The sequence below is a fragment of the Tamandua tetradactyla genome, chromosome 1, assembly GCF_023851605.1.
Source record: "Tamandua tetradactyla isolate mTamTet1 chromosome 1, mTamTet1.pri, whole genome shotgun sequence".
In the NCBI taxonomy this organism is placed as follows: domain Eukaryota; kingdom Metazoa; phylum Chordata; class Mammalia; order Pilosa; family Myrmecophagidae; genus Tamandua; species Tamandua tetradactyla.
Window position 1 is genome coordinate 191,702,047 of NC_135327.1, and position 26,651 is coordinate 191,728,697.

The window sequence follows — 26,651 nt, forward strand, 5'->3', positions numbered from 1 at the left end:
GGCCATGGTGGCTCAGCAGGCAGAGTTCGTGCCTGCCATACTGGAGACCCAAGTTCATGTCCCAGTACCTGTCTGTGTTAAAAAAAAAAAGATTCAATCATACTGCCTCATTCATCAAATTAGATAAACTATAGTCAAGTATTTTTTAAACTATAAAGTAATATACAAATATAGTTATAGTTACCTTTTTATTATTTGAATCATGAAAGCAACTTGACTCAAAATGACTGAAAGTTTGCATTTGGTACCAGCACTTTTTAATCAGAGTCAGATTTTTTTTTTTGATATATTAACTGGATTGTAATTTAGTTAATAATAATTGGAGAATTAATTTCAGATATAAATTTTTAAAAAGCTACTTTTCCTTCAAGAAACTCTTCCTCAGTGAAACCTGCCCCTATCCCCGCTTTTCCCCGTGCTCCCCTTCAGCAATGATAATGAAATACTCCTTTACTCTCAGTGAGGATGGTATAGACAATGTAGCATATTGCTTAAGAGAGGGATTCTGTAGCCAGAATTCCTATATTCAAATCATTGTTACACCTTTTTCTAGGCAAACAACCTTGGAAAAGTGAATTAATCCTCCACCAAAGATGTCAGAGGCAAACCATTGAGGACAAGCCCTCTGAGAACAGCAATCTCTACACACTAGTAGAAGAAAAATGACTAAAAAGTAGAAGAAAAATGACAAGAAGGAAGTGGTAGTGGTCAGAGGGCATATGGAGACAGGAAAGCATAAGGGTACTGACACTAAGTAAAGACTATGTTTCAAAGAAGGAGTGGCCAACGACACAGTCTACTGAAATCAAGGATTTAGTAAAAATTAGTTGTAGACATCCATGGCAATCTCGAAAGTGAGGCTCCAATGATAGCATTGTAACTGGAAGGGATAAAGATGTAAATGGTGAAGAAGCAGAAGTTTCCCTAAGTTGGATTAGGAAACAAAACTAGAAGAGGGCACTATACATTTTTTCCTTTGTTTCTTTTCCCACTTATCCAGGTAAAGACAAATCTAAAAGAAAAAAAAGTTTTCAAAACTTTTCCAAACAAAAGAAGGAAGGATATACCTATCATAACCTGCCAAACCCCAACCAATTCCAGCCAATACTGAAGAACCCCTAGGGTAATATATAAGATTCTATAAGGGTACCATGCATTAAAGTACTTTCCTGAAACCTACAGCCTCCAGATGGGTCCCTACTCCAGATAAGTCTTGAGACCTAGAGGGCCCAGCCTCTCCAGAACATCAGATAGTTCCATTTCCCTACCCCATGTTAGTTACAGCCCCTTTCAACATGAAAAAGTTAGAGTGGCTATAGTCCAAACACCCCTAAAGAGAGGCATAGAAAGATCAAAGGTGATAATGGAGTTAAACAGAGAAGATAGGGTTTAACAAATGAATATGATTTCTGAACCATTAAATTGATATCTCTTTTAGTCTCCAATATCTTAGAGGAGCTAGAAGTAAAAACCTAAAATTGTGTAATTGTGACCCATGTCAAACTCCGAAATATGTTCTACAACTAATTGTGGTACTGTACTTTGAAATTTATTGCTTTTTTGTATATATATTATTCTTCACAAAAAAGGTTAACTGTGGTGATAAAGTATTTAAGCCTTCTAGCCTCCTATATTCTGTAGTAGCTAGAAGAAAAAATCTGAAAGGATCATGTGGTAGTCCATGACAAACTCTGGGATCTGTCATGTAACTACTTGTTGAAGGCTGCTTTGAAAATGTTTCTTTTTTATTTCTTTGCTTTCCATATATGTTATACTATACAATAAAAAAGTTAAAAGAAAATAAGGGGGAGGAGGATAAATTTTCTCCCTCTTTTTTCTGATATCATTTCCTTTAGAAAATGTTTCATTTTTCATCCTTTCTGTGTCTCTTTTTGATGTATATAAATCATTTTAAAAGGTAAATAAGCCTCATGCCAGTTTTGCATCCTAGGGATATCTTTCTTGGCAGCCTTGGGGCCGTCTCTTTGAAATGTGAATATCCAGGAGACTGTTATCCTGCCTCTCAGTATCTGTAAGAGTCTAGCCTAGGTACTTCGCTCCAAGTTGTAATGTCTTGCTTAGAATAAAGATAAACATGTGTATCATGGATTGTGTCTACCTGGCTATGTAAAAAGGTAGGATTTCTTTTTGTCTTTGCAGTCTCTTCAGCAGATTGCCTGTGATGTGCATTGTGGTCTGGTTTAATGCTTACTGAATAAGTTTCACTATTCTACATTTTGAGGAAAGATTTTCTACATTACATTGGCAGGAAATTTTGTTTTTAATTACATTGTCCCAAATACTTCACCAAGGAAAAGGAGTCCAGTGTAGATTAATAGACAGAAAAGTTGAAACCAGTGGGGAAAAAAGTAAGGAAAAGAATCAAGAATGATCTGGAAAAAAAAAAAAAGAAAGAAAGAATGATCTGAGAACAGATGTGGAGTCACATGACGTTAGAAAGGAGGAGTAAGACAAGAAGTCCCCCCTCCCCTCCTCTTCCTGGGAAACTGTTCGTCCTTTAAGACTTGGCTAAAGTGACTTCCCAAATGAAGCTTCCCTGTACTATATAATCCAAGATAGCCAATTCATTAGCTCAATTCTTGGGGCACTTTGTTTATATCTCTTTTATAACACAGCAAATTATGTATTTTATCTGTTAACATGTCTGCCCCATACATTAGATAGTAAATTCCCCAAAGCTAGAATCTGAGTCACTCAATTTTTTTTTTACCTTAAAATACCTTTTATTTATTTGTCCTGCCTGATTGCTCTAGCTAGAACTCCTAATACAATGTACAATAATAGTGGTGACAGAGGGCATCCTTATCTCATTCCCAGTCTTAGAGGGAAAGCTTTCAGTCTCTCTCCATTGAGTATGATGCTGACTGGGTTTTTCATATATGCCCTTTATTATATTGAGGAAGTTTCCTTTGATTCCTATCTCCTGAAATGTTTTTATCAGAAAAATATGTTGAATTTTATCAAATGTTTTTTCTGCATCAATTGAGATGACCATGCGATTTTTTCCTTTCAATTTGTTAATTTGCTCTATTACATTAATTGATTTTCTTCTGTTGAACCATCCTTGCATTCCCTGGTATAAGCCCCACTTGGTAATGGTGTATAATTCTGTTAATGCATTATTGGATTTGTTTTGCTAGTATTTTGTTGAGAGTTTTGGCATCTATGTTCATCAGGGAGATTGGCCTGTAGTTTTCCTTTCTTGTAACATCTTTACCTGGTTTTGGTGTTAAAGTGATGTTAGCTTCATAAAATGTGTAAGGTAGTGTTCCTTTTTTCATCATTTTTTTGGAAATGAATGTATATCCTAGTGTTTTGGGGTATAATGACCTATATATGTCTGTTAGATCTAGTTAATTTATTAAGGTGTTTGACTTCTCTATTTCCTTGTTGATCCTCTATCTGGTTGTTCTATCTATAGAGGATAGTGGTATATTGAAGTCTCCTACTATTATTATTGAAGCATCTCTTGCTTCTTTCAGTTTTGCCAATGTTTGTCTCATGTACTTTAGAGCTCCTTGATTGGGAGCATAAACATTTATGATTGTTATTTCTTCTTGGTGAATTGTCCCTTTTATTTATATATAGTGTCCTTCTTTGTCTCTTATGATATCTTTACAATTTGAAGTCTATTTGGTCCAATATTAGTATAGCTACTCCTGCTTTCTTTTCATTGTAACTTGCATGGAACATCTTTTTCCTTCCTTTCACTTTCAATCTATTTGTATCCTTGTGTCTAAGATGATTCTCTTGTAAGCAGCATATATCTGCATTATACTTCTCAATCCATTCTGTCCCTCTTTATCTTTTAATTGGTAAGTTTAATGCATTAACATTCAAAGTTATTACTGAGAGTGTTTCTTGACTCCACCATTTTATCATCTGGATTTTGTTTATCAGATCCATATATTATTTTCCATCTCTTTTTATTCCTTAAGTTATCCTTACTGGTACTCTTCAATTCTGTGCCTTCCTCCTAGTACTAATTAATTAGTCACAGGAATGGGAAAGAATCTGCTTCATCTAGAGTTATATTGAGGGAGGGGTAACATCTTTTGAATCAATATTCTTAACTCAATATTAGATATAGCAATAATTAAATGACAGACAATGAGAGTGAGACCATTAGAGATGAAAATGGGGGAGTAAGTAGATGGACAAGAGACAGACAACTTCTATAAGATCTGAGTAAGTTATAAACAGAATTGCTGAGCACCATGCGGAGACCTCTTAAAATTTAAGTATGAATTTGTAATATGTCCTTTTGGTATTGTAGCTTTCCACCCCTTCCTGATAATCTTCTATAACCTGAAGGTAATAAAGAGGAAAACTTAAGTATTGCTTGTCTGGAGCTAGTCATGAAATACAGGACATTCTGGCATTCTGTGGCATGATGGTCAAAGAATTCTGAGAACAGGTATTAACATCACCAAAGACTATGATAGATATAATGATGTAGATACACATAATTTTGGTTTTCTAACTAGAATTATAGCATATGATGATTATTTTCTTTAAAGCAGTGCTTTGGAGACAATGCAAAGAATAGAGGGACTTGAGAAAGACTAAACAAAAGGCACCAATGTGATGAGGGTGGGGAAGAAAAAAATGGAACTGAAATAAGAGATTTTATTCTGATTTCAAAACATTTAATTTTTGAAGGTCTTATTAGGGAAGAGAAGTAGAAGCTATTGTTCTTTTAACAGGAAACTAAAAAAAGCTTTTTTTTCCCCCTCCTAAATTACCTCTTTCACTTGGGAATGGACAGTCGAAAGAACCCATTAGGAGGCTAAAATGAATAAACTCTCATACAGAAATTATATCTGTGAAATGGTGATGATAATATTAACATGCAGAATGTGTTTTAAGCACATACTCCTTCTACCACCATTATTTGCTATGTGCCAATAATGAGAAAATAGTTCCTATGGGAAATAACTTACTTTTCTCAGGGTATGCATTCAAGCTTTAAAAATAAATAAATAAAATGACAGAGAACATATGAGGTTAATATGCAAGTGTTAATAAGGGCCTCGGTATTGTCAAGCTTACACTGTGCTAATTAAAAATAATTATATGGCCCTAGAATTAGGAAGTTTTCACAAGAGAAAATATCAAGGTCATTTGATTAATTCAGGGTCAGAGTCTCCAGAAAGCTAATTTCCCTTTTTAACATCCTATAATCAGGTCCCCAAAGCAAGTCTCTAGTAAATATGTTGTCACCTCTTATCAGAAACTGAAGACCAAAATATCAGGCTATAGCATTTATTAGCACATGAACTATAAAATTATGTTATGCTTTTTTCCAATTTTGTATCAAGTCATTAGATGTGAACTTTTCCCCTTCTGTGCATTCAAAATAAATAAGTAAATAAAGGCTACTTAAGTTCCAAAGTCAACCTTCATGTATGTGTTTATTTTTGACTTGTGATAAATTTTCTAACATGTTTCCTTCTTGGCCACTTCGGGGTGAGCTGCATACTTTTCAAGATGATAACAAGATAGATGTACTCCATATGCTTCATTGCTTCTCTCAAAGCCTGAGGTATAGAGAGTCTTCCTCATCTCATCAGCATCCACAGAGCTCAAAGAGCTGCTGTTCTACATTTCCTAGAGAACCCAGCTTACAACCTTGCACATAACGAGCCAAAGTAACTCTATTGTCAGGAAGATATTACTCTTTCAAAATTACAATAGAGGAACTTGGCAGAGGGTCCTCCTCCACATTACCTATCAGAAAGTGGGAAAAGCTCAGAAGTAAAGGTGAGAGGAGGTCGGCCCGTCAGTTAGCGGTTGCATGTCCTTTAAGAACCATTGATATTTATATGAAAATTGAAGTCATACATCAGAATCGCAGATCTATACTTTCTTCTCTATTCCCAGGGATTTGCCACATGATTTAGTCATATCTTATGGCCCCTTGCAACAGTCTTTTAGTTCATTTTAATTTTTCTAACCTAGTATCCACATGGCTTCTAGGGTATATGTTTTAAATACAAAACTGATGATGTTACTACGTTATTTTAAACTCTTTATCCTTTGGTTATAGAGTAATTACAAACTTCTCAGCAGTTTTTTTTTTTAACTTTTATTAAGGAAGTTGTGTGTTACAGAATAATTATGCATAAAATTCAGGATTCCTATATACCATCCTGTTATTAACAACTTGCATCGGTGTGGAACATTTGTTACAATTGATGATGGCACATTTTTTATAACTTGGCTATTAACTATGTCCAGGGTTTAATTTAGGATTCACTGTTGTGTAGTGTAACTCCATGGATTTAAAAAATCTTTTGTTGTTTTATCATATATACCATCTATTATTTCTCCTTTTAATCACATTCAGATACATATTGCAGTGCTGTTAATTAACATTCACAATGTTTTGCTATCATCACCAAAATACATTACCAAAACATTATCAGCATGGTTTTCAAGGGCTTTTACAGTCAAATCACTAAATGGCACAGCTTAAGAGCTGTGAAAGCAATTTTATAAAGGGAAAATGTTCATACATTTCATAATGTAAAATAAGATTTTTGTACATCAAACACTACATATTCAAGGCTATTAGGCAAAATAAAAGAAAGACGAATATGACACAAAGCAGCTTTGAATATTGATATATGAATAACCATTTAAAGTAAAAATAAAAATGCTGACAAACTGGCAAAAATCTTAACTACATACCCTGCAAAAGATAATACTCCAAAATATATTTTAAAATAAATTTTCCAATTATTAATCAAATAAATACAAATAAAATAATAAAAGCCTTTTTTATATCTTTACCTATGAATTAGGGTAATACTTTTCTTGTTGTTTTGTTTTAAGTCAGAATGTACCCAGTGTTGGTGAAGATGTACCAACAACAAGTTTGGTATTCTCTCAAGAGTCTAAAATTGACCTTCAGCATTTAGGGCTTACTTTAGTGGTAGCCTAGAGAAAGGGAAGGGGTATCATGGCCTTGACAACCACTAAAAAAATTGGGTAAGTTGGTTCTGACTAATTATATTAACAATGTCTTATCCCCTTAAGAGGATTCAGAAAAGAGGTAGGCAGAAGGGTCTGGCATACAAAAAGAGAATGAAAATGCAAGCCCTCCAAAATTCACTACTAGGGGCAGAAAAACACGAAGTTCTATTTTCCTTTTTTTTATTCTTTGATGTGTTTCCAAAATTCCTCTGATGAGTAGAAATTCTTTTTAGAATCAGAAATAAGCCTAATTTTTTTTAAAAAAGTAGCCATGAATCTGTCTTGCACATCTTAACAAAAACTCTTCTTTTAAACCTACCAACTCTATCAATCATTTAATTCTATTTTTTCCTTTCATGTTTTCAAACTCCTACAGTAGATTGGTTGCCACCCAGTTGCACCAACTAGTTCCCTTCCAGATTATCAAGTCCCTACTCTTACCACCACCATGAAATATTTCAAAAGTCACCTGAATTGCTCACAAAATATATTGCCATTTCTGTACCTTCCTTCCGTTCTTGTGTTCTGCAGCATTTAACACTCTTAATAGACTCCTTCACCATGGAATAGCCCTTCCTTTTTATCTATCCCCTATCCCTAACCTTTCCTTAACTTGCAGTTTATTCCTTAGCACATTAAGCCTGTTGCTCCCCCTTGTTCTTAAGCTTTTTCTTTTTCTTACTCTGCCAATTAATTGTCAATTCCTCAGAGGCTGCATGCTATGTTTTCTTGTAAGAAGAGAACAGAGGCACTAATGGCATTTCTCGTTGGTTATCTTTAGTTGGTGTTGGGTGGTTGGGGGCTGCAAGTGTTGTTCGGTGTTCTACTGCTGGTTGTAGCCTTCAAGGCCATGTGGACCCTTAAAACTCAGTAAGAAAAATTGACTTCGTTCCTCCATTTTTCATTATTCTTCTTAATACTTCTTTTCTTAACAATGTTGGGCATATAGTACATTAGTATTAGAGTTCTACAGAGAAACAGAATCAACAAAAATTGGAATGTTGTAGGGCTGGCCTTCAGGCTGGAAATTCTGGTCAGGATAATGTCAAAGTCTTCAGTCTAAATTCCTTAGGGGAAGCTGGCAGAATGGAAATTCTGGTAAGAGTTGATATTTGAGTCTTGAGACAGTAATTCTTCTGATCCCTGGAACCCACAGTTCTTGCTCTTCAAACCTCCAACTGATGAGGTCCTCAGATATTATGTAGGTAATCTCCTTTATTTAAAGTCAACTGATTGTAAATGCTAACCCCATTTAGGAAATATCTCCACAGCAACAGCTAGGCCAAATAACTGGACACCATGACCTAGCCAAGTTGACCCATACAATTATCCATCACAGTACTTCATTCTTTAAATAGAATAATCGTATACTTTCTACAGAATTGTAGTAGACAAAATAATTAAAGCACCCTATCTTCCCCAAAGCTGACTGTGTCCTAATCCCTGGAACCTGTGAATGTTCCCTTTCCTGGCTAAAGGACTTTGCAAATGTGAATAAGAACCTTGAATTGGGGATATCATCCAGGATTTTCTGTGGGGTCCTTCAAAGGGTCATAGAAGGAGACATCATGATGAAGGCAGAGAAGCAGAGTGTTGTAGTCTGAGAAAGACTCAACCAGCCATTGCTGGCTTTGAAAAGGATTGGGGCCATAAACCAAGGAATGTGGGTAGCCTCCAGGAGCTGTAAAAGGCAGGAAAATGGATTGGCCTCCAGGTCATCTAGAAGAACCATAGTCCAATTTCAACTTTTAACCCACTAAGTCCCACTTCAGACTTCTGACCTCCAAAATTTTAAGATAAAATTATGTTGTTTTAAGCCACCAGGTTTGCGTTTATTTGTTAAAGCAGCAATAGAAATCTGATGCAATGATACTTTATGATTTTCCATTTTACTTAGTGTGTGTCAGGGAAACAGCATTCATTGCTTTATTCAAGTGGAAACGATATTTAGAATTACTTTCTTTATGAGTTTTTATATGCTATGACATTAAAACTAATGTATTTGGTAGTAATATTTCTAAACAACTAATATGTATTATGAATGTGAATAATGTGAACCTTTTATTTGGGACTAGGAGTTGGAACAGAGAAAAATTACCTTTACTTTATTAATAAATCATAAATAAACATAATAAAATGGACTTGGTCCATTTATTTATTAGTCCAGTTGGACCATTAGTCCAATTACCTATCTGTTCTTCATGAGTCTACTAGTGAACTTTCCATTTTTGAAAATGGCTCAAGCTCTTCTCTTCCTGCAGCATCTCTGCTGTCTTAGCCCCTCATTTTCTATCATCTCATGATGGGCATAAATGGTGCAACCCATCTAGGACCCCATTGGATACTGAGTTTTCTGACTGAATACATGGCAATATATATATTTTGGTTAACCCATTCTTTGCATCAAAATGTAAGCATACTCAGTGCCTTTTATGTTTTACAAAGTGTGTGATTTCATTTAATCTTCACAGTAACTCAGTTAAGGAGGCATTATCATCCTCATTTCACAGCTGAGAAATGAAAGCTTAAGGGTGGTTTCTAAGTAGTAAATGTCAAAAAGAAGATTTGAACTAAAATCTCTTAATTGCTTGTTCAGACTATATAATGAATCCAATTTCACTATATCACAGCTGTCCTTGCCATTTGATTCAGTGAACTTTGTTTCAGATACATTTATCAGAATTATATTCTAAAGGATAAAATATGTACGTATTGTAAAATAATCTGAAAAACACAAAAAGCATTGTGAAAAATTTTAAATCACCCATAATCTTACTATTCAAAGATAACTACTATCCTGTTTTGGTGTATATCTTTCCAAACATTTTTCCATGCATTCATGCACACATATTTAGTTTTGACATTGTACTTTTATTTAAAGCTTTTCAACTCATTCCATTTTTATTGTTTTCACTGAAGTATGGCAGCATTCTAAACTTATTTTATTTAAACTTTTACTGTGTTGCCTTTGAGTGATCTACTTTTCTTCCTTCTGTCTCTGGAATTGCCAACTGGATCGTCTGTTCCCATTTCTCTTCATGCTTTTCTCATCGCTCATGTGGCATTGACTCCTTTCGGTCTGAGCTTCTCGCTTCCAGCAAGAAAGCCCAGACCTGCTAACCAATCAGATTCCGTCTCTGGAGCCCACTCCATGTAGAAGGGACTATTCAACACATATATGTCAAACATCTACATCAGATATTTTCAGCAGGAGTGATATCATCCCCCAAAGGAGAAAACAGTTCTTGGGGGAGCACAGATATAAATACAGAACAGAAAACAATACACAAGATATCTATTGTATTAAATTTTCATGGGAGATGTTTAATTAGGAGAAAAAATGTCTAAAAAGAGGGACGGTAAGGGGCAATAATTTTAAAAAAACTCAAGAAATACTGGTACCTTGTGCCAGGCATTCCTACGTGCTAGTAATATAGCTGCAAATAAAATGGACCAACACTCTTGTCCACATGTTTTGAGAAGGATTAACAATAAACAAGTAAAAATATACAGTTTGTCAGATGGTGATAATAGCTATGAAGAAAATTTTTAAAGATGAGGGGAGTTAGGGAGTGTGGGGTGACAGGGCAGCAAGTTGGAACTTTCAGTAAGGTAGTTAAAGAAGTCTTCCCTGAGAAGGTGACATTTGCGTAGATGTAAAGGATGCAAGGAAGCAAGACTCATGTCTTGCTATCTGGAGCAATATCCAGGCAGAAAGAAAGTTCCAAGGCCCTGTGATAAGTCCAAATGTACCTGGCGTATTTGAGGTGCAACAAGGGGGCATGCAGCTGGAAGACAGTGACCAAGGGAGGAGGGTAGCAGATGAAGTCAGAGTATCTGGCAAGGAGTCCAAATTCTAGTAATATCTTATAGACTTTGTCTTGGCTTTTACTCTGAATGGGATAAGATTACGCTGGGGTAGGTTTGAGCAGGGAATGGATAGGAACTGAAAAATATTTTTAAATAATCCCTATGACTACTGGGTTGAGAGTCTGTTGCAAGAAGGACAAGTGGAAGCAGGGAGACCAGATAAGAAGCCCTTGCAATCATCCAAGTGAGAGATGGTGCTTAGACCACTTTTGAGTAAGAGAAAGTGAGAAGTGGTCTGGTTATGAAAATAATGCCCAAAGGTTTTCCTGATGGATTGAACATAAAATGTGAGAGAAAGAGAAGAATCAGAGATAATGCCAAGGAAGGATGGAACTGCCAGCAACTGAGATGAAGAAGGTTAAAAGAAGCAAGTGTGAGGAAGCAAAGAGCATGGGCTCACAGTTTGGGACACACTGAGATGCTTTTTAGATATCCCAATTAAGATGTTGTCTAGGGAAGTGGAAGACATACAAGTGAGTAATTTGAGGTAGAAGTCTGAGCTAAACATAATCATTTGAGAGTGCTTATAGGAAAAGCCATGATACTGGATGGAGCAGCAAGGGAGTGAGTGAAGAGAGAAGAGAGAAGAAGCACAAGACGAGTCAGCCCCCAATATCTGGAGATAAGGATGAATTAAAAAAAGGAATAGTCCACCATTTTTAGGTGCTTTTTTTTTTTAAGAGTAGATCTATATTTAAAATGCAGTGTGAGAACAAGTAGTATCAACATTATGTAGGAGCTTGTTAGAACTGCAAATTCTCTAATGAATTAGAATGTTTGGAGATAAGGCCCAGGAATCCCTTTTTAAATAAGCTCGCATGGTTATTTTCACACATGCTAGAGTTTAAATGGAAATGGTTTAAATTTGTGTCAATGAGGCAAAGAAGCTAGTAGTCCTGCAGTAGATTAAAGACAAGCAGAATAATTATCATACTTTGAAGAAAAGGAAAAGAGCCTCTTGCTTAACAAAATTTCCCTCATTCACATGCCTTAAACATCGACTTTTAGCCAATTGGTTTGGTTAAGGTCTATACCCCCGACTAAAATGCCTAAAATTTTTATCATCCAACCATGCTTTAATGTACATATGCTTCTCAGGCTAGCCAATGAATCATTTATCAAAATCAAAATAGTGCAAAGAAGAGGTAAGTTTTAATTAAATTCAGGCAGCTTTTCTTAAGCATCTGCCATGTTAAGTTAAATGGAGTAAAAAAAAGAATGCACATTTTACAGATCCTGCCTTCAAAATGATTCACAATCTTGTTAGGAAGATTTCAAATTTTCAAAATTTTCATATATGAAATATAATTAACATCAATCAGCTTATAAATTTAATATAATCAAGTATTATAGTACATGAAATAGACAATGAATGTCATGGACTGTACAAGAAAACATATTGATTAGAGGGGTTTCCTTTAAAAAGTTATTAAAAAAGAAGGAAGTAGAGTGAGATCTAATAGCAATTATTGTATTAATAAAATATCACCTATTAAATGTTTACCATGGGCCAGAAACTGTGTTTAGAAGTTGATGTGAATTGTTTTCTCAATTCTCATTACACCCCTGCCATATGCATTATGCCTATTCTCCTGTCAAAGCTAAATGACTTATGTGTAATTTTGCCCATGTTATATAAGTAATACTTTGTGGAGTTAGAATTTTAACCCAAGTCTGTTTGGCTGCTAAAGCCAATAAATACCTGTTAGGACTATTATGATCTGTAATTGAAAATCATAGATATCACAAATTTTTAAACACAAGGTGTTCTAGTTTGCTAGCTGCCAGAATGCAACACACCAGAGATGGATTGACTTTTAATAAAAGGGGATTTATTTTGTTAGTTCTTCAGAGGAAAGGCAGCTAACTTTCTACTGAGGCTCTTTCTTACGTGGAAGGCACAGGATGGTCTCCGCTGGTCTTCTCTCCAGGCCCCTGGGTTCCAACAACTTTCCCCAGGGTGATTCCTTTCTGCATCTCCAAAGGCCTGGGCTGAGCTGTGAGTGCTGAGATGAGGAATGCCAAGCTGCTCAGGCTGTACTATGTTGCGTTCTCTCATTTAAGCACCAGCCAATTAAGTCAAACATCACTCATTGCAGCAGACACGCCTCCTAGCTGACTGCAGATGTAATTAGCAACAGATGCGGTTCACGTACCATTGGCTTATGTCCGCAGCAACAAAACTAGGTATGCTCACCTGGCCAAGTCGACAACTGAATCTAACTAACACACAAGGAAAGTATTATTTTAAGACTAGACTAACACCATGTGGTAGTTAGGTTCAGGTGTCAACTTGGTCTGGTGATGGTACCTAGTTCTGATGCTGTGGATTTGAATCATTAGCTTGTGAAACTCATCTGGGACTGATTACATCTACAGTCCCTAAGGAGAGTGCCTTCCTCAATAAATGATGTTTAATTTAATTCATGGGAAGCTTAGATGAGAGAGCTCAACGCAGCACAGCCCTAGCAGCTCAGCATACCTCATCTCGGCACTCCCAGCTCAGACCAGGCCTTTGGAAGTACAGAAAAGAATCATCCTGGGGAAAGCTGTTGGAACCTGGAAGCCTGGAGAAAAGGCCAGCAGAGATTGCCTTGTGCCTTTCCATGTTAGAGAGAACCCCAGATGAAAGTTAGCTGCCTTTCCTCTCAAGAACTACATTTTTTTAACTAAATAAATCCCCTTTTATTAAAAGCCAATCCATCTCTGGTGTGTTGCATTCTGGCAGCTTTGGCAGACTAGAACACACCAGGTTAAAAAAAAAACATACTTTGGTGGATGTAAAGAAAAATTTGAGAGAAATTTGTGTAGGACAACCAATTTATGGGGCTGCTGTTGCAGACCAAATACTAGATGATAAGGAAAATGACTGGGATATTGATACAGGGAAAAGCAAATGATTATTAAATATTAGAAGAGAAAGATGAGACATGAATGGCAGATTGGTTGTACAGACTAAGAGGAAGACCTTAGCGCTTGAACATGAGATCCTGTATGATTTTGAACTGTACACCAAAATCATAATATTCTATAGGGAGGTTAAAATTAATCAGTCAGTTATTTTATTTTCAGAGATTCTGAGCTTAGCTCATTCTTAATGCCCTAACATCTGTAACCAGTTGGTTACAGGACTTGGAAGTCCTATTAACTGGCCTAAAGCACCTGTTTTTGGTTTACTAAAGCTGCTGGAATGCAATATACCAGAAATGGAACCCTTTTATAAAAGGCATTTATTATTTATTAGTTTACATTTCTAAGGCCAGAAAAATGTTCAAACTAAGGCATCCATAAAATGGTACCTTGAGTCAAGAAAGGCTAATGTCTGTCACATGCAAAGGCATGTGTCTGGCATAGCTGGTTCTTGTTCCTAGTTCCATTGCTTCCAGTTTCTCATGCCAATGATTTCCTCTCTAAGCATCTGTTGGCCTTCGCTTAGCTCCTCTGGGATACAAGTCTGGGTTCTGGCTTGCTTAGCATCTCATGGGAAGGCCTATGGGGACATCTGCTGGGCTCTGCTTGTTCCTAGGCATCTGCTCTCTCTGATGGTACTCCAAGTATCTCCAAACATCTGTGTCTCTGTCCACTCTGAAGCAACTGTTCTCCAAGCATCCGCCTCTGAGATTTCCCCCAAATGTGTCCCCTTTTAAAAGACTCTAGTAAACTAATCAAGACCCACCTTGAGTGGTTGGAATCACATCTCCATCTAATCAAAAGGTCACCAACAACTGGGTGTATCACATCTCCATGGAAACAATCCAATCAAAGTTTCCCACCCTAGATAATAGGTCTGGCCCCACAGATTGGATCAGAATCAAAACATGGCTTTTCTGGGGTACATAATAGTTTCAAACCAGCACAGCAATTTAAACACAATTCCATCTACTTTCTTACAGGTAATGCTTTGGTTCAAGCACCAGTCATCTTTCAATTCACATATAGCCATAACAAATTAAATGCTGTCTGCCTGGTGAACACTCCCTAAAATCTGTAATTTGGCTATGAAGAGTTTTCTTTCTAAAACCTAAATCTGATTATGAATAATATATTCCTTCTTAAAGATTAAATGTTTCCTCACTGCCTGTATTTCAATATTATACTTGGAATGGAATTCAAAATTAGAGCAACCATATAGTTTATTATGTAAATCAGGGCACTTGGGAGATTGAAAGTAAACATATTAATAATTACACTGGGGCAAAATGTGTATGGGCTCTGCTTATCTTTCTAACCACATTCCCTTCTAGCACTTTATACCAAAATAGCTAGTGAATATACTGTTCCAAATCTACTTTTATCTGCCTTGTTCACTGGTACTCAGTAGTATCTGTCTATTCATAGGTACTCAACTATTTGCAGAAGGAAGGAAAAGAGGGAGAGAAAGAAGGAAAGAAAGTAAGAAGCAAGCAAGTAAGGAAGCAAGGGAGAGAGAAGGGAGGAAAGATTGAGTAAATGAAAGACTTTAGAATTGTTTTAGCCTAGTATTGTTCGTAAAATGAAACATAATTGAATGTCTAATATTCTTGGAGTGAGGAAGCCATGGCAAGCCCAAAGAAGGCACAGAAAACTTGTTAGAAAAAAGGTACAAAAGGGAGGTGCAGAATCAGTGCCCCTACTAAATAATTTAACACACACAGATTCTAGGAGTATCATGACTCAAGCGCACTTTTGCCAAAAGACCTTAATACTTGTGTATCAGATAGACACATTTTTTCCAGAAGTATTTCTTAGTTTTGCAAAGAGATCTTTCATATTTTTCATGAATGCCAGTCAGAAGCTATTTTAAAAGTTTTCTCAATAGTATTTTAGGAGTTCTAGCTACAAAGGAGATATGTAAATGTCTACTTTGTACTTCTGAAAGCAGGATATAGACTCTGAAAAAACGAAAAGCCAGGCTCAGCACAGGTACAAGAAGGAAAACAATGAAAAAGAACCTATAATCTAGTTACATGAATATCAGTTTTCTGCACAAACTAGATTTGATGTAATTAAAGTATCTGTAACAAATAAAATGTGTCAGGGGGATTTTCTTTCCTCTCTTTTTTCCAGCGTTAAAGGAAAATTAGAAGTCACATGCTATTTGTTAGAAATGCATACTAGGCAAAAAAGTGTGCCTCGTTTGTGTGTGTGTGTGTGTGTGTGTGTGTGTGTGTCTGAGAGATTTTTCTCTGATCTCTTAGAATTTGTTTGATAGCCCAACAAAAAAGCCAATATTTATAGCCTTTCTAAAGGGATGATAGTTAGAAATCGCTATAAATTAAATATTTTTTCAATGAGCATGAACCCCAGTGAAACAAGCATTGCATTTGTTTAACAATGTATTGATTGTTTTAGTCTTTTCCCCAGCTATAAATCCATTCCAGGAAATTTGTTCATTCAAAAATGCTTGTAGAAAAAGAACCAAGTCATGAATTTCAATATAGAGAAAAAAAGAGACTCATTATAACATAAGAATATACTCCTAAGTAGTAGTTTGCCAGTATTTCATATGTCACTGGGGCATTTAACTGGGGAGTCATTTGTTTTGTGCTGTACTCATGTAAGATATTTTGTTTCAGCTATCTATGAGCCTTCCTGTGAAGCTTACAAACACCTAGGCCAGACATCAAATTACTACTGGATAGATCCTGATGGCAGTGGACCTTTGGGGCCTTTGAAAGTTTACTGCAACATGACAGGTGACTATGTCATAGTTATGCTTTATGATATTTATTTTTCTATGCATTGAGATTAATGGCACCAGGGAAGGTTATTTCTTCTATGTTGTATACTTACCACAAAATGTAAAAAGCTCCACATTGATGAATTTGATAGGGAAAAATGGCAAAATGTAACTCTAAAGCAAGGAAACTTTCTATCATCATATATATTTTTTAAAGTCTACCATCTAACTTGAACAATTAATAATTAGCATTAAAAAAATCAACATCTAAGGGAAAAACCCAAAGAGCAAAATTTCAAGGTTAAAGTTTACTTGGTAACAGAAAGAACTGGCCCATGAAGCAAATCCCACAAGCATTCTGTTTAGTATTTACTATCTGTTCAAATCTCCAAAATATCTGTGTAAGAGGGAGATGATAAACCACCCCAGAACTTCCTCTGTTTTCCCTTGTTATAGAAGGAGGATTCCTCATTACTGCAATCTCATTCTGGCAATAGCAAAGATTACCAGTAGCTCTCATGAAACTGATCTGGGGTTTCCTCTTGGGAGAAGAACCTAGTTTTTCTTGGCTTCCATATTAAATGTCTAGTCTATGGAATGGGATTATGTAAACTTGCATAGCAGTGCATAAGCTATTCAACTTTCTATGAGTAAATTTTCTATCATGCACTTGGCAACATCTTCCCTTTTGAATACCTGGAGAAGGGTGTGATTCATACACTATTTCTAGCTCCAGGAGAGGAACAGCATTTGATGTGAATTTTTTAGGCGTATGATAATAAGGATGATGAGAATATGATGCTGCTTGATGGTTATTCCATTTGACTGTTTACCATACATCAGGTATCATGATAGATACTTAGACTACCTAGGTTTGTATCCTGGTCCCATCAATCACTAAATGTGTAACCTTGGGTCTCTTATTAACCTTGTTCAATTCAATAAGTCTGTGTCTTTAGCTGTAAAATGGGTTTAACAATATCTACCTTGGAACAGTATTGTAAGAATGAAATATGATAATCCATATATGGTCTTTAGCATATTTTGGACACAGTAAACATTCAGTAAAAATTATCTGGGAGAGAAAAAAAATTACCTGAGAGATAGTTATTATCATACCTAGCGAGTTAAGAAACTTGCCCACATCATGCAGAAAAGATTCAAACTGCAGTAAACTTATGACCAATAGTTCTTCATTCCAATTATTCTTAATTCTGGCTGTGCTTTGGAATCACTTATAGAGAGGGGTGTTTGTTTTCTTTTTCCAAACAAACATCTTGGCTTTTCACCCCTGGAGATTTTGATTCAGTAATTCTAATGTGGAAAGAGAATGGTGCAGCTAGAACTGAGATCCTCAGAATGGTAATGTAGTTAAGCAGACTCTGTAGGAGAACTTGGCAATATCAGGAAGTCAGGCATGGTACAGAATGAAAAAGAAAATAAAAAGTGTTCTAGTTTGCTAGCTGCCGGAATGCAACACATCAGAGACAGATTGGCTTTTAATAAAAGGGGATTTATTTTGTTAATTCTTCAGAGAAAAGGCAGCTAACTTTCCACTGAGGTTCTTTCTTACATGGAAGGCACAGGATGGTCTCTGCTGGTCTTGTCTCCAGACCCCTGGGTTCCAACAACTTTCCCTGGGGTGACTTGTTTCTGCATCTCCAAAGGCCTGGGCTGAGCTGTGAGTGCTGAGATGAGGAATGCTGAGCTGCTCAGGCTGTGCTACTTTGTGGTCTCTCATTTAAGTATCAGCCAATTAAGTCAAACGTCCTTCATTGCAGCAGGCACGCCTCCTAGCTGACTGCAGATGTAAATCAGCAACAGATGAGGTTCACATACCATTGGCTCATGTCCGTAGCAACAAAACTAGGTAAGCTCACCTGGCCAAGTTGACAACTGAATCTAACTACCACAAAAAGGACATGAGTACAGTACAGAAGGCATGTAGAGAAGATGGTAAGATTGTTGCTAACATCCTCAAAATTTCCTCCCACACCAAAAATACAAAACACATCTCAGAGATGGGACCCACTTACAAGAGAGCTTGATCTATGACTTCACTGATTGTTGGGTTTGTAAAGGCACTCTTTTTATGTTACTTGAACTAAACTATAACCTATGAGAACTTTGAGACAGCTCATCTTGGTTTTGGTTTCCTCTAGTATATAAAAATAAATAAAACACTAAAAGTTTTCCACTAGTATTGATATAGAGACTATTTTAAGGAAAGGGACCTTACTGGCAGGAAATGTCAGTTATAAATTAGGGTAGAAACTAAAAATATTCTGTTGAAAATGCCTTCTGAATTCTATCTATTTCTTGGAGTCCTATATTTTAATTCATTTACTAAGTAAAAAGCAACAAACCAACCAACCAAAAACAAAAACAAAAAAAACATTAAAGCACAGATAGTTAAGTTAAGGCCTGGCAAAAAAAAGAGTCTCTCCTGATTTTTTGGACTAGAAGTTCTCCAGAATGATCTTTACCACACACTTGCCAAATATTGTGTCCAAGTTTTATTTGTTTGCTTAACATAAATTGAGATATTCCTCATCCTATTTTTTTAAGTTTCATATAGAACCATAAGAGATGACTTCAAGTTTGCTCCTGCTAGGGTGTTTACTTTGGGGTTCAGTCCAAAATTTCAACCTAACGATATCTGGGCTTGCCTTCCGTAACTATTTATCAGGTTCTCAAATTCTCCTTCACAAAATCTCTTACATGTTGTCCTTTTGCAATACCAATACATTCCCAATACCACCATTCAGATCATTTCAGGGGGTTAAACTATCCTAGTAACATCCCAACTGGTCCCCGAAACCCACTGTTTCCTTGTTGCCCCTACCTCCAGACACATATCAACAGGCTACTCGATAAATGTTCCTAAGGATACCACTGTGGCCTTATAACCAATCTGCATCATACTGCCTACTAAATAATGGGAAAAGTCCTCAACTTAGCATTTAACTTTCTTCCCATTTGATAGAAACTAACTCTCTAGTACTGACCTGTATCTACCCTGTTTTCTTATATTCACCACGTAATCCAGTCAGACCAGAGGACTCATCATTCCCCAATATATTCTTCCTGGTTTCACATTAAATTTCATGCCATTACTTCTGTCTACAATATCCTCTATTAAAATTATCTTTATAAAACATATTCTCTCAAAAGTTAACTTGATTCATAAACTCCTTCATAAAGATCTTCCTCATATTCAATGCATCCTTTAAACCAAATATTTTGTACCCTCTTATCAATCCTCATAGAGTTGTGCTTTTTCCACTTTTATGTCACTTAGCATATCTTCCTTGTATTATGGTTATTTAGTTCCCCTAATTCAATTGTAAGCTTCTTCAGGAAGCTTGCATTTTTTTTCTCCATGGCTACTCAAAAACAAACACTATATTACTGATTTAATATTTTAAAATCTTAATACTTTTGTCATGTTGTTATCCATTTTTCTAACTTTGAAATGGTTGCCCCTGGAAGTGACTAATAAAAATATGAAGTTCAAGACTTTCTTATTTTGGGAAGCAGACACACTTTTCCCTATTTTTCCACCAATTGTAACAAAAAACCTAGATGTTGTATATAAAATAAACAAAAGAGAAAAGAAAACAGACTGGCTAGGGACCTTGGGACTCAAACAACAATTCAGCGATGCATTGCTTGGACTTCCCAGAAAAAGCTGGCAATCAGAAAACACCAATGGATACAGCCCAAAAAAAGCCCCCCCCTCCAAAAAAAAATTCTTCTGTCTCTAACCAAAGTATTAGGAAAGGGGAATCCTAGAAAAACAGAACACTTTTAGACAGTAACTGCTCAACTGCAGCCAAATACCATAGGAAAAACAATGACCTGCTGAAATTATAACAACAGATCCAATGTTCATGTCATTGCAGTCTCAGAAGGAAAAAGGAAAAACTGAGGACTGAAAAAGTGCTTCTCAAAGAAATAATGGCTAAAAATTCCCCAAATACACAGGAGACATAAACCTACAGATTCAAGAAGTTGAGTGAACTCCAAACAGGGTAAATCCAAAGAAACTGACTCTAAGACATAATTAAAATCCTGAAAACCAAAGACAAAGAAAATGTTTGAAAGGAGCTAGAAAAAGATGATACTTAAATTAGAGGGGGAAAACAATTTAAATAACAGTGGATTTGTCATCAGAAACCATGGAAGCAGAAGAAAATAGAACAGAATTTCTCAGGTACTGAAAGAACAAAACTATCAACTTAGAATCATGAAATCAAGACATTCTCAGATGAAGAAAAACGAACAGAATTTGTTTCAAGCAGACATACGTTAAAAGAATAGCTAAAGGAAGTATTCTAAAGAAAAAGGAAATGATAAAAGAAGGAAACTTGGTATATTAGGAAAGAAGAAAAAATGTGTTAAGCAAAATATGTATAAATACAATATGCTTTGCATCTCCTTTTGAGTTTTCTAAATTATGTTTGATGGCTAAAGCAGAATTTTAACAGTCCAATTTGCTTGTGTTCTTGATGATTGATCCTTTTATCATTATATATTGTCCCTGGTAATATAGAATCTCTGGTAATTTTTACTTCTCTGAAGTCTACTTTATCTAATGATATCATTGTCTATATAGAAAATCCCAAATGATCAAAAAGAAAAGAGAAGAGCTCCCAGAATGTTCAGAGTTCAGCAAGGTCACAGAATACAAGATAAATATAAAAATCAATTGTATTTTGATATGTTAACAATGGACACCAGACACCAAATTTAAAATGCAATACCATTTCTAATCATTAAAAAAATGAAAAAAAAAAATACTTAGGTGTAAATAAATAAGATTTGTAAAAAAAAGATAATATAATAACCTAAAAAGTATAGCTTTTAATGCTAAAAACAGTGTAGCAATGATGGAAGAAATCAGAGAAGATCTAAGTTAAAGGAGAGGTATGTCATGTGCATGGAATGGAAGATTCAACATGGTAAAGATTCAGTCTTCTCAAATTAATATTCATGTTCAATGCACTTTCTATTAAAATCCAAGCAATATTTTTGTATATATAGACAAGGTTATGCTAAAATTTATATGGAAATGCAAAGAAACTAGAACAGCTAAAATAGTTTTGAAAAGAGGAATAAAGTGAGAGAAATTTGTGTTCCTGATTTCAAGAATTATTACATAGCTACAGTAATAAAGACTGTGGTCTTAGCAGAGGAATAGATAAATATATCAATAGAAGAGAATAGAGAACTCAGAAATATACCCACACTTACATGCCCAACTAATTTTTTATACAGGTGCAATGCAATTCGATGGAAGAAAGATAGCTATTCCAACATATAGTGTTGGAGCAACTGGACAACAATAAGCAAAAAAATGAACCTCAACATATGTCTCAAACCTTATACAAAAATAACTCAAAAGGAATCATGGACTTAAATGTAAATCAGCAAAACTTTTAGAAAACGAAGAAGACAAACTTTGGGATCTAGGGCTAGGCAGAGAGTTATTAGATTTGCCACCAAAAGTGTGATCCATAAATGAAAAATTGATAACTTTTGCTCTGCAAAAGACATTGTTAAGAAGATATAAAAAAAAACAAGCTATAGAGTGGGGGCAAATATCTACAAACACATTTCCAGCAAAGGACTAGTATATAGAATATATAAAGAACACTCAAATCTCAACAACAACAACAAAAAAGTCCAATTAGAAAATTGCCAAAATATATGAAGAGATGTTTCACCTAAGAGGATATACATGTGACAATAAGCATATGAAAAGACGCACATATGATTAACCATTAGGCAAATGTAAATTAAAACCATAATGAGTTTTCACTGTGCTTCTATCAGAAGGGCTTAAAAAAAAATGCAGTGACAACACCAAATGTTGGCCCACAGTTTGGATAAAGTAGATCACTCTTACTTTGACAGTGGGAATGGAAAAATGGTATAACCCCTTAGAAAGCAGTTTACCAGTTCCTTTCAAAACAAAGAATATGGTCTTTACAAACCAGCAATCACACTCCTGTACAAATCAAATAGGCATGGCTGTAAGAGGGCAATATGAAGGATCTTATAGTGATAAAGATATCTTGACTGTATAAGTATCAGCATCATGTTTGTGATACTGTGCTATAGCTTTGAAAACTATTGCCATGGGTGGGGGACTGAGGAAAGGGCACAATGAGATACTTCTATATTATTTCTTACAAATTCATGTGAGTCTATATTATCTCAAATTAAATATTTAATGAAAACTATGTAACACACATACAGCAAAACTTTAGCAAGTGAATTTCTTCCTATTTTTTTATGAAAAACAAAGAATATAATGCTTAAACATACCACTTGTACCTTTCCTCCAGATTTATTCATTTATGTATTCACAATGGGCCAGGTACTGGGCCATGGGATGATAAATGCATGCAGTAAATGCCTGCACAGTGTTTTCAACTAATAAAAAGAATAAGCATTAAATAAACAAATAAAAAAGTAATTCATATTTTAAGATTATAAAGAGGGAAAAATAATGGAATTATGGGGGAGAACTTATTTTGGATAGTTTTAGGAAGGACCTCACTAAGGAAATAATATTTTAGCCAAAACCTAAAGTATAAAGAAGAGACAGAGCATTCAAAAAAAAAAAAAAGAAAGAAATTAGAAGGAGAAATGAACTACTTACTATAAATTGATGCCTAAAGGCATGGATGCAAATGGTTCTTTCAAAGGAAGAGAATCCTGAGGGCTGGAACATAGTAAGCCTGGGAAATGGGTTCAAAATGAAGTTGTAGAGAAAGGCAGGGCCAGATGAGACATTAGGGACTTGAGGGCAGTTAAAACTGCTTGACTTTAATTTCTTCAATTGTAGGAAGCCATGGAGAGGCTTTAAGCAAGTATGGTGAGGTAGGGTTTCAGGGTGGGGAGAATAAGAGAATCTTAACTTTATGTGAAAATTACCTCTTGGACAGAATGAAAGAGGGAAGCCTTAAGGACCAGATCTGAAGCTACTGTAAAAATCCAAGGATGAGGTGATACTTCCTTAGACCAGGGTGGTAACAGTTTAAATGATGTGCAAAAGTTGGATTTTAGATCTATTTTGAAGATAGAGTCGTGGAGCTTGGTGAAAGATTGGATAAGAACGGTTAAAGATAGATAGTTATCAAAAATAACTCTCGAGTGTGTGGATTGAATAACCGGGTGAGTTACAGTGCCATTTGGAAGATGTGGGAGTTTACAGGAAGAACAGATTTAGGGGAAGTTCAAATGTTCAGTTTTGACCTAGATAACTATGAGATGTTATATGCTGTCTAAATTGAGATGCAAATGTTGCAGTTTGGTGAGCCAAAAAAAAGGATGTTTGGGTTAGACATATAAATGTGCTAATTTTTATCTGGCACATATATGAGAATTTATAATATCACTTAAGGGATGATATAGCCAGAGATAAGGGATCTCAGGAATGAACTCATAGGAACTCTGTCGTTAGAGATCAGGTTTCTGGTGAAGAAATGTTCTATAATTTGCAGGAGTATATAACTGAGGGTAAGTGGAGGAAAAGTGTCTTGTAGTAGAATGGATTGTCTCGGTGGATATTAAAATGACTGCTTGAGTCCTAGAGAATGATGAGAAGGCTGGTCTCATTGCAAAAGTGTATATAAGAAGTATGGCAAATGACAGCAGCCGGAATGGAGAGAAACTGGTATAACTATATGGGATGAAGCTCCTATGGGGCCTGCATAGACAGCTATGGGGAACCAGAGAGAGCAGTTAACCTAGACTGGTTAAATTCTCCTAGACCAAGAACCTAGAGTGCAAAACCTTCCCGAGAAGGCTGATTCATGAGATGACTCTTACAGAAAAAGTAGAAGTTAGGAGCTGAGAAATTGGAAGAGTATAGGGGTGACAGGTGGGATAGGGAATTACTACAGGAAAAACAGATTAATTTATAAAATGTTTTGTGTGGATAGAAAAGCAATTAAAACTTTCTCCTAAAGGAAAAGCAAGCAACCCATGGTTTCAAGCAAAAGAGTTAAACGGTCAGATTTATATTTGTAAAGCATCACTTTGGCAGCTTTGGGATTTCCTAATGGAGACCCAGGCTCAGACATAAGAGAAGAAAACAAGTTAGAAAGCCCCTATAGTAATGCAGGAGTTGAAACTATGAGTCTCTACTTTAATGTGGTGGTAATAGGGTAAAAAAAGATCTAGTTGATTGGTATTTAAAAAGTTAAATTGTCCAGACTGTGGCTGGTGAAATAGAAAGACTTGAAATGGTCCCCAGATTTCTGCCTTGGATGACCCCATGAGATGGAGCACACAGAATGGCAGGAGCAGGTTAGGGAGAGGATTTGATGTTCATGGATTCCAAATAGTCTTTGTTGCTGTTAAGTCAGGGAGGTAGAGCTGTCCCCGGAGGCAGCAGGCTTTATACAAAATTCACTGTGGGGCACTGAGCACATCAACTGATCTCTTTGTCTCCGTTTCCTTGTAAATAAAGTGTAGCCACTAAAATAAGTTGATCCCTATGTTGCCTTTCATTCTAAAAGAACAGATGAAAAAAGCTGCTATTATTACCAAGCAAATATGAAAGGAAAAAATATCACTACCTGCAGTCAAATAATAATTAAGAGATGGAACCCTCTTGCCACACACAGGCTTGGATTTACTCATTTCTTGGTTTAGTGTGACATAAATTGGCACTCTTCATTTTTTATCATAAGGCAGTTCTTTTACTATGCAATTCTTCTCTTGACTATCTCAGGCTTACAGTTACTTTTCTGGGAAATTAAGGGGAGTCCTAAATGACAGAGCAGTGCAAGTGCTGCACAGTTGACATTGAAGAAAGAATATATTCATTTAACGTCTCACAGCAGAACTCATTATGTGCAAGCCAAGGCCTGGTTCCTTTTTAGATTTGTAGGCACATTGTAAAATGTACTCATTGTTATCCTGGCCTTCCTTTGTCATCTTTTTCTTCTCTTTATAAATTTAGTCTTGCAAATGTAATTTTTCCATTTTACAAAATGCTATCTTATATTTTCAATATTTCTTTCTTTTTATTTATAAAATTTTTCTAGCATTTCAGCTTTTTATTTCTATTTTCTTAAGGCGTTTTCCTACTTTTTCTCCACAGAAAGCTTGGACTTTTATTTTTAAAGTTATTTTTAGTTCTTTCTACCTGATGACTTATTACAACAATAGCCAATGAAACCGGATCCAGCCATTAATCATTGCAACCTTACTACCCAACCCCAAATCAAAAACATTGCTTTTCTTAATATTCTATCCTCTAATTCGTGTTCCTTATGATTCTCTTTGCATTCGTACTGATTTTTTAAAAATTTATGTAAGCTTATGTGCTCTGGCATGTAAAGTTGAAAGTCCAAATAAATAATATCTCCTACATTCTTTGTAGTGCTAGTTTTGTATTTTTATCAAAAACCTATTATAAAACGTAAAGCACTGTGCTTTTCCTGATGAAATTCTATTATCTTCTATAGTGGTAAAGCTGTTCATGTCTCTTTAATCTAATATTTACAAAGAACGTTAACCCTAGTTCCTAAGTACTTTCAGTCAGTAATATAATTTTATTTATTATTTTATTTCTCGGAACTTTATGTAGTGTAGTGTGGGCAGGGCAGAACTGGGTCATTGTGGGAAGCACTAGGGCTCTAGAGAAAAATATCATCAACTTATCCCCTCCCACTCCCAGAGAATCTCTTTCCTTACTGTCTTTATTTCTTAATGGCTTAAAATAGCACAAATGTATTACCTGACAATTTCTGTGGATCAGGACTTTGACCACATTGGCTGGGTCATCTGCTCAGGAGCTCCCAGGCTGAAATCAAGTTGTCCATCAGAGCTGTGATCTCATCTGAGGTTTGGGATCCCCTTCCAAGATCATTCACGCTGTTGGTGGAATTCAGTTCCTGGCAAGTATAAATGTGAGGTCCTCATTGCTTGCTGGCTCTCAGATCATTCTCAGCTCCTAAAAGCTGTCTGAAGGTCCTAGCCAAGTGACCTCCTGACAACATGGGAACTTCTCTCTTCAAAGTCAGCACAGGAAATATCCCTCACCTCTAGACTCTCTTATAAGAGCTCACCTTATTAGGTCATGCCCACCCAGGTAATCACC

General features: G+C 35.8%; 1 protein-coding gene across 1 annotated transcript in view; it reads left to right on the plus strand.

Moving 5' to 3' along the window:
• Nucleotides 1-26,651, plus strand: part of CNTNAP2 (contactin associated protein 2) — a 1,376,829-nt gene that overhangs the window by 566,034 nt on the left and 784,144 nt on the right. The window contains exon 10 of the mRNA XM_077159101.1: nucleotides 16,425-16,544. Coding sequence (XP_077015216.1) covers nucleotides 16,425-16,544 — 120 coding nt within the window. The remainder of the gene's footprint in view (nucleotides 1-16,424; nucleotides 16,545-26,651) is intronic.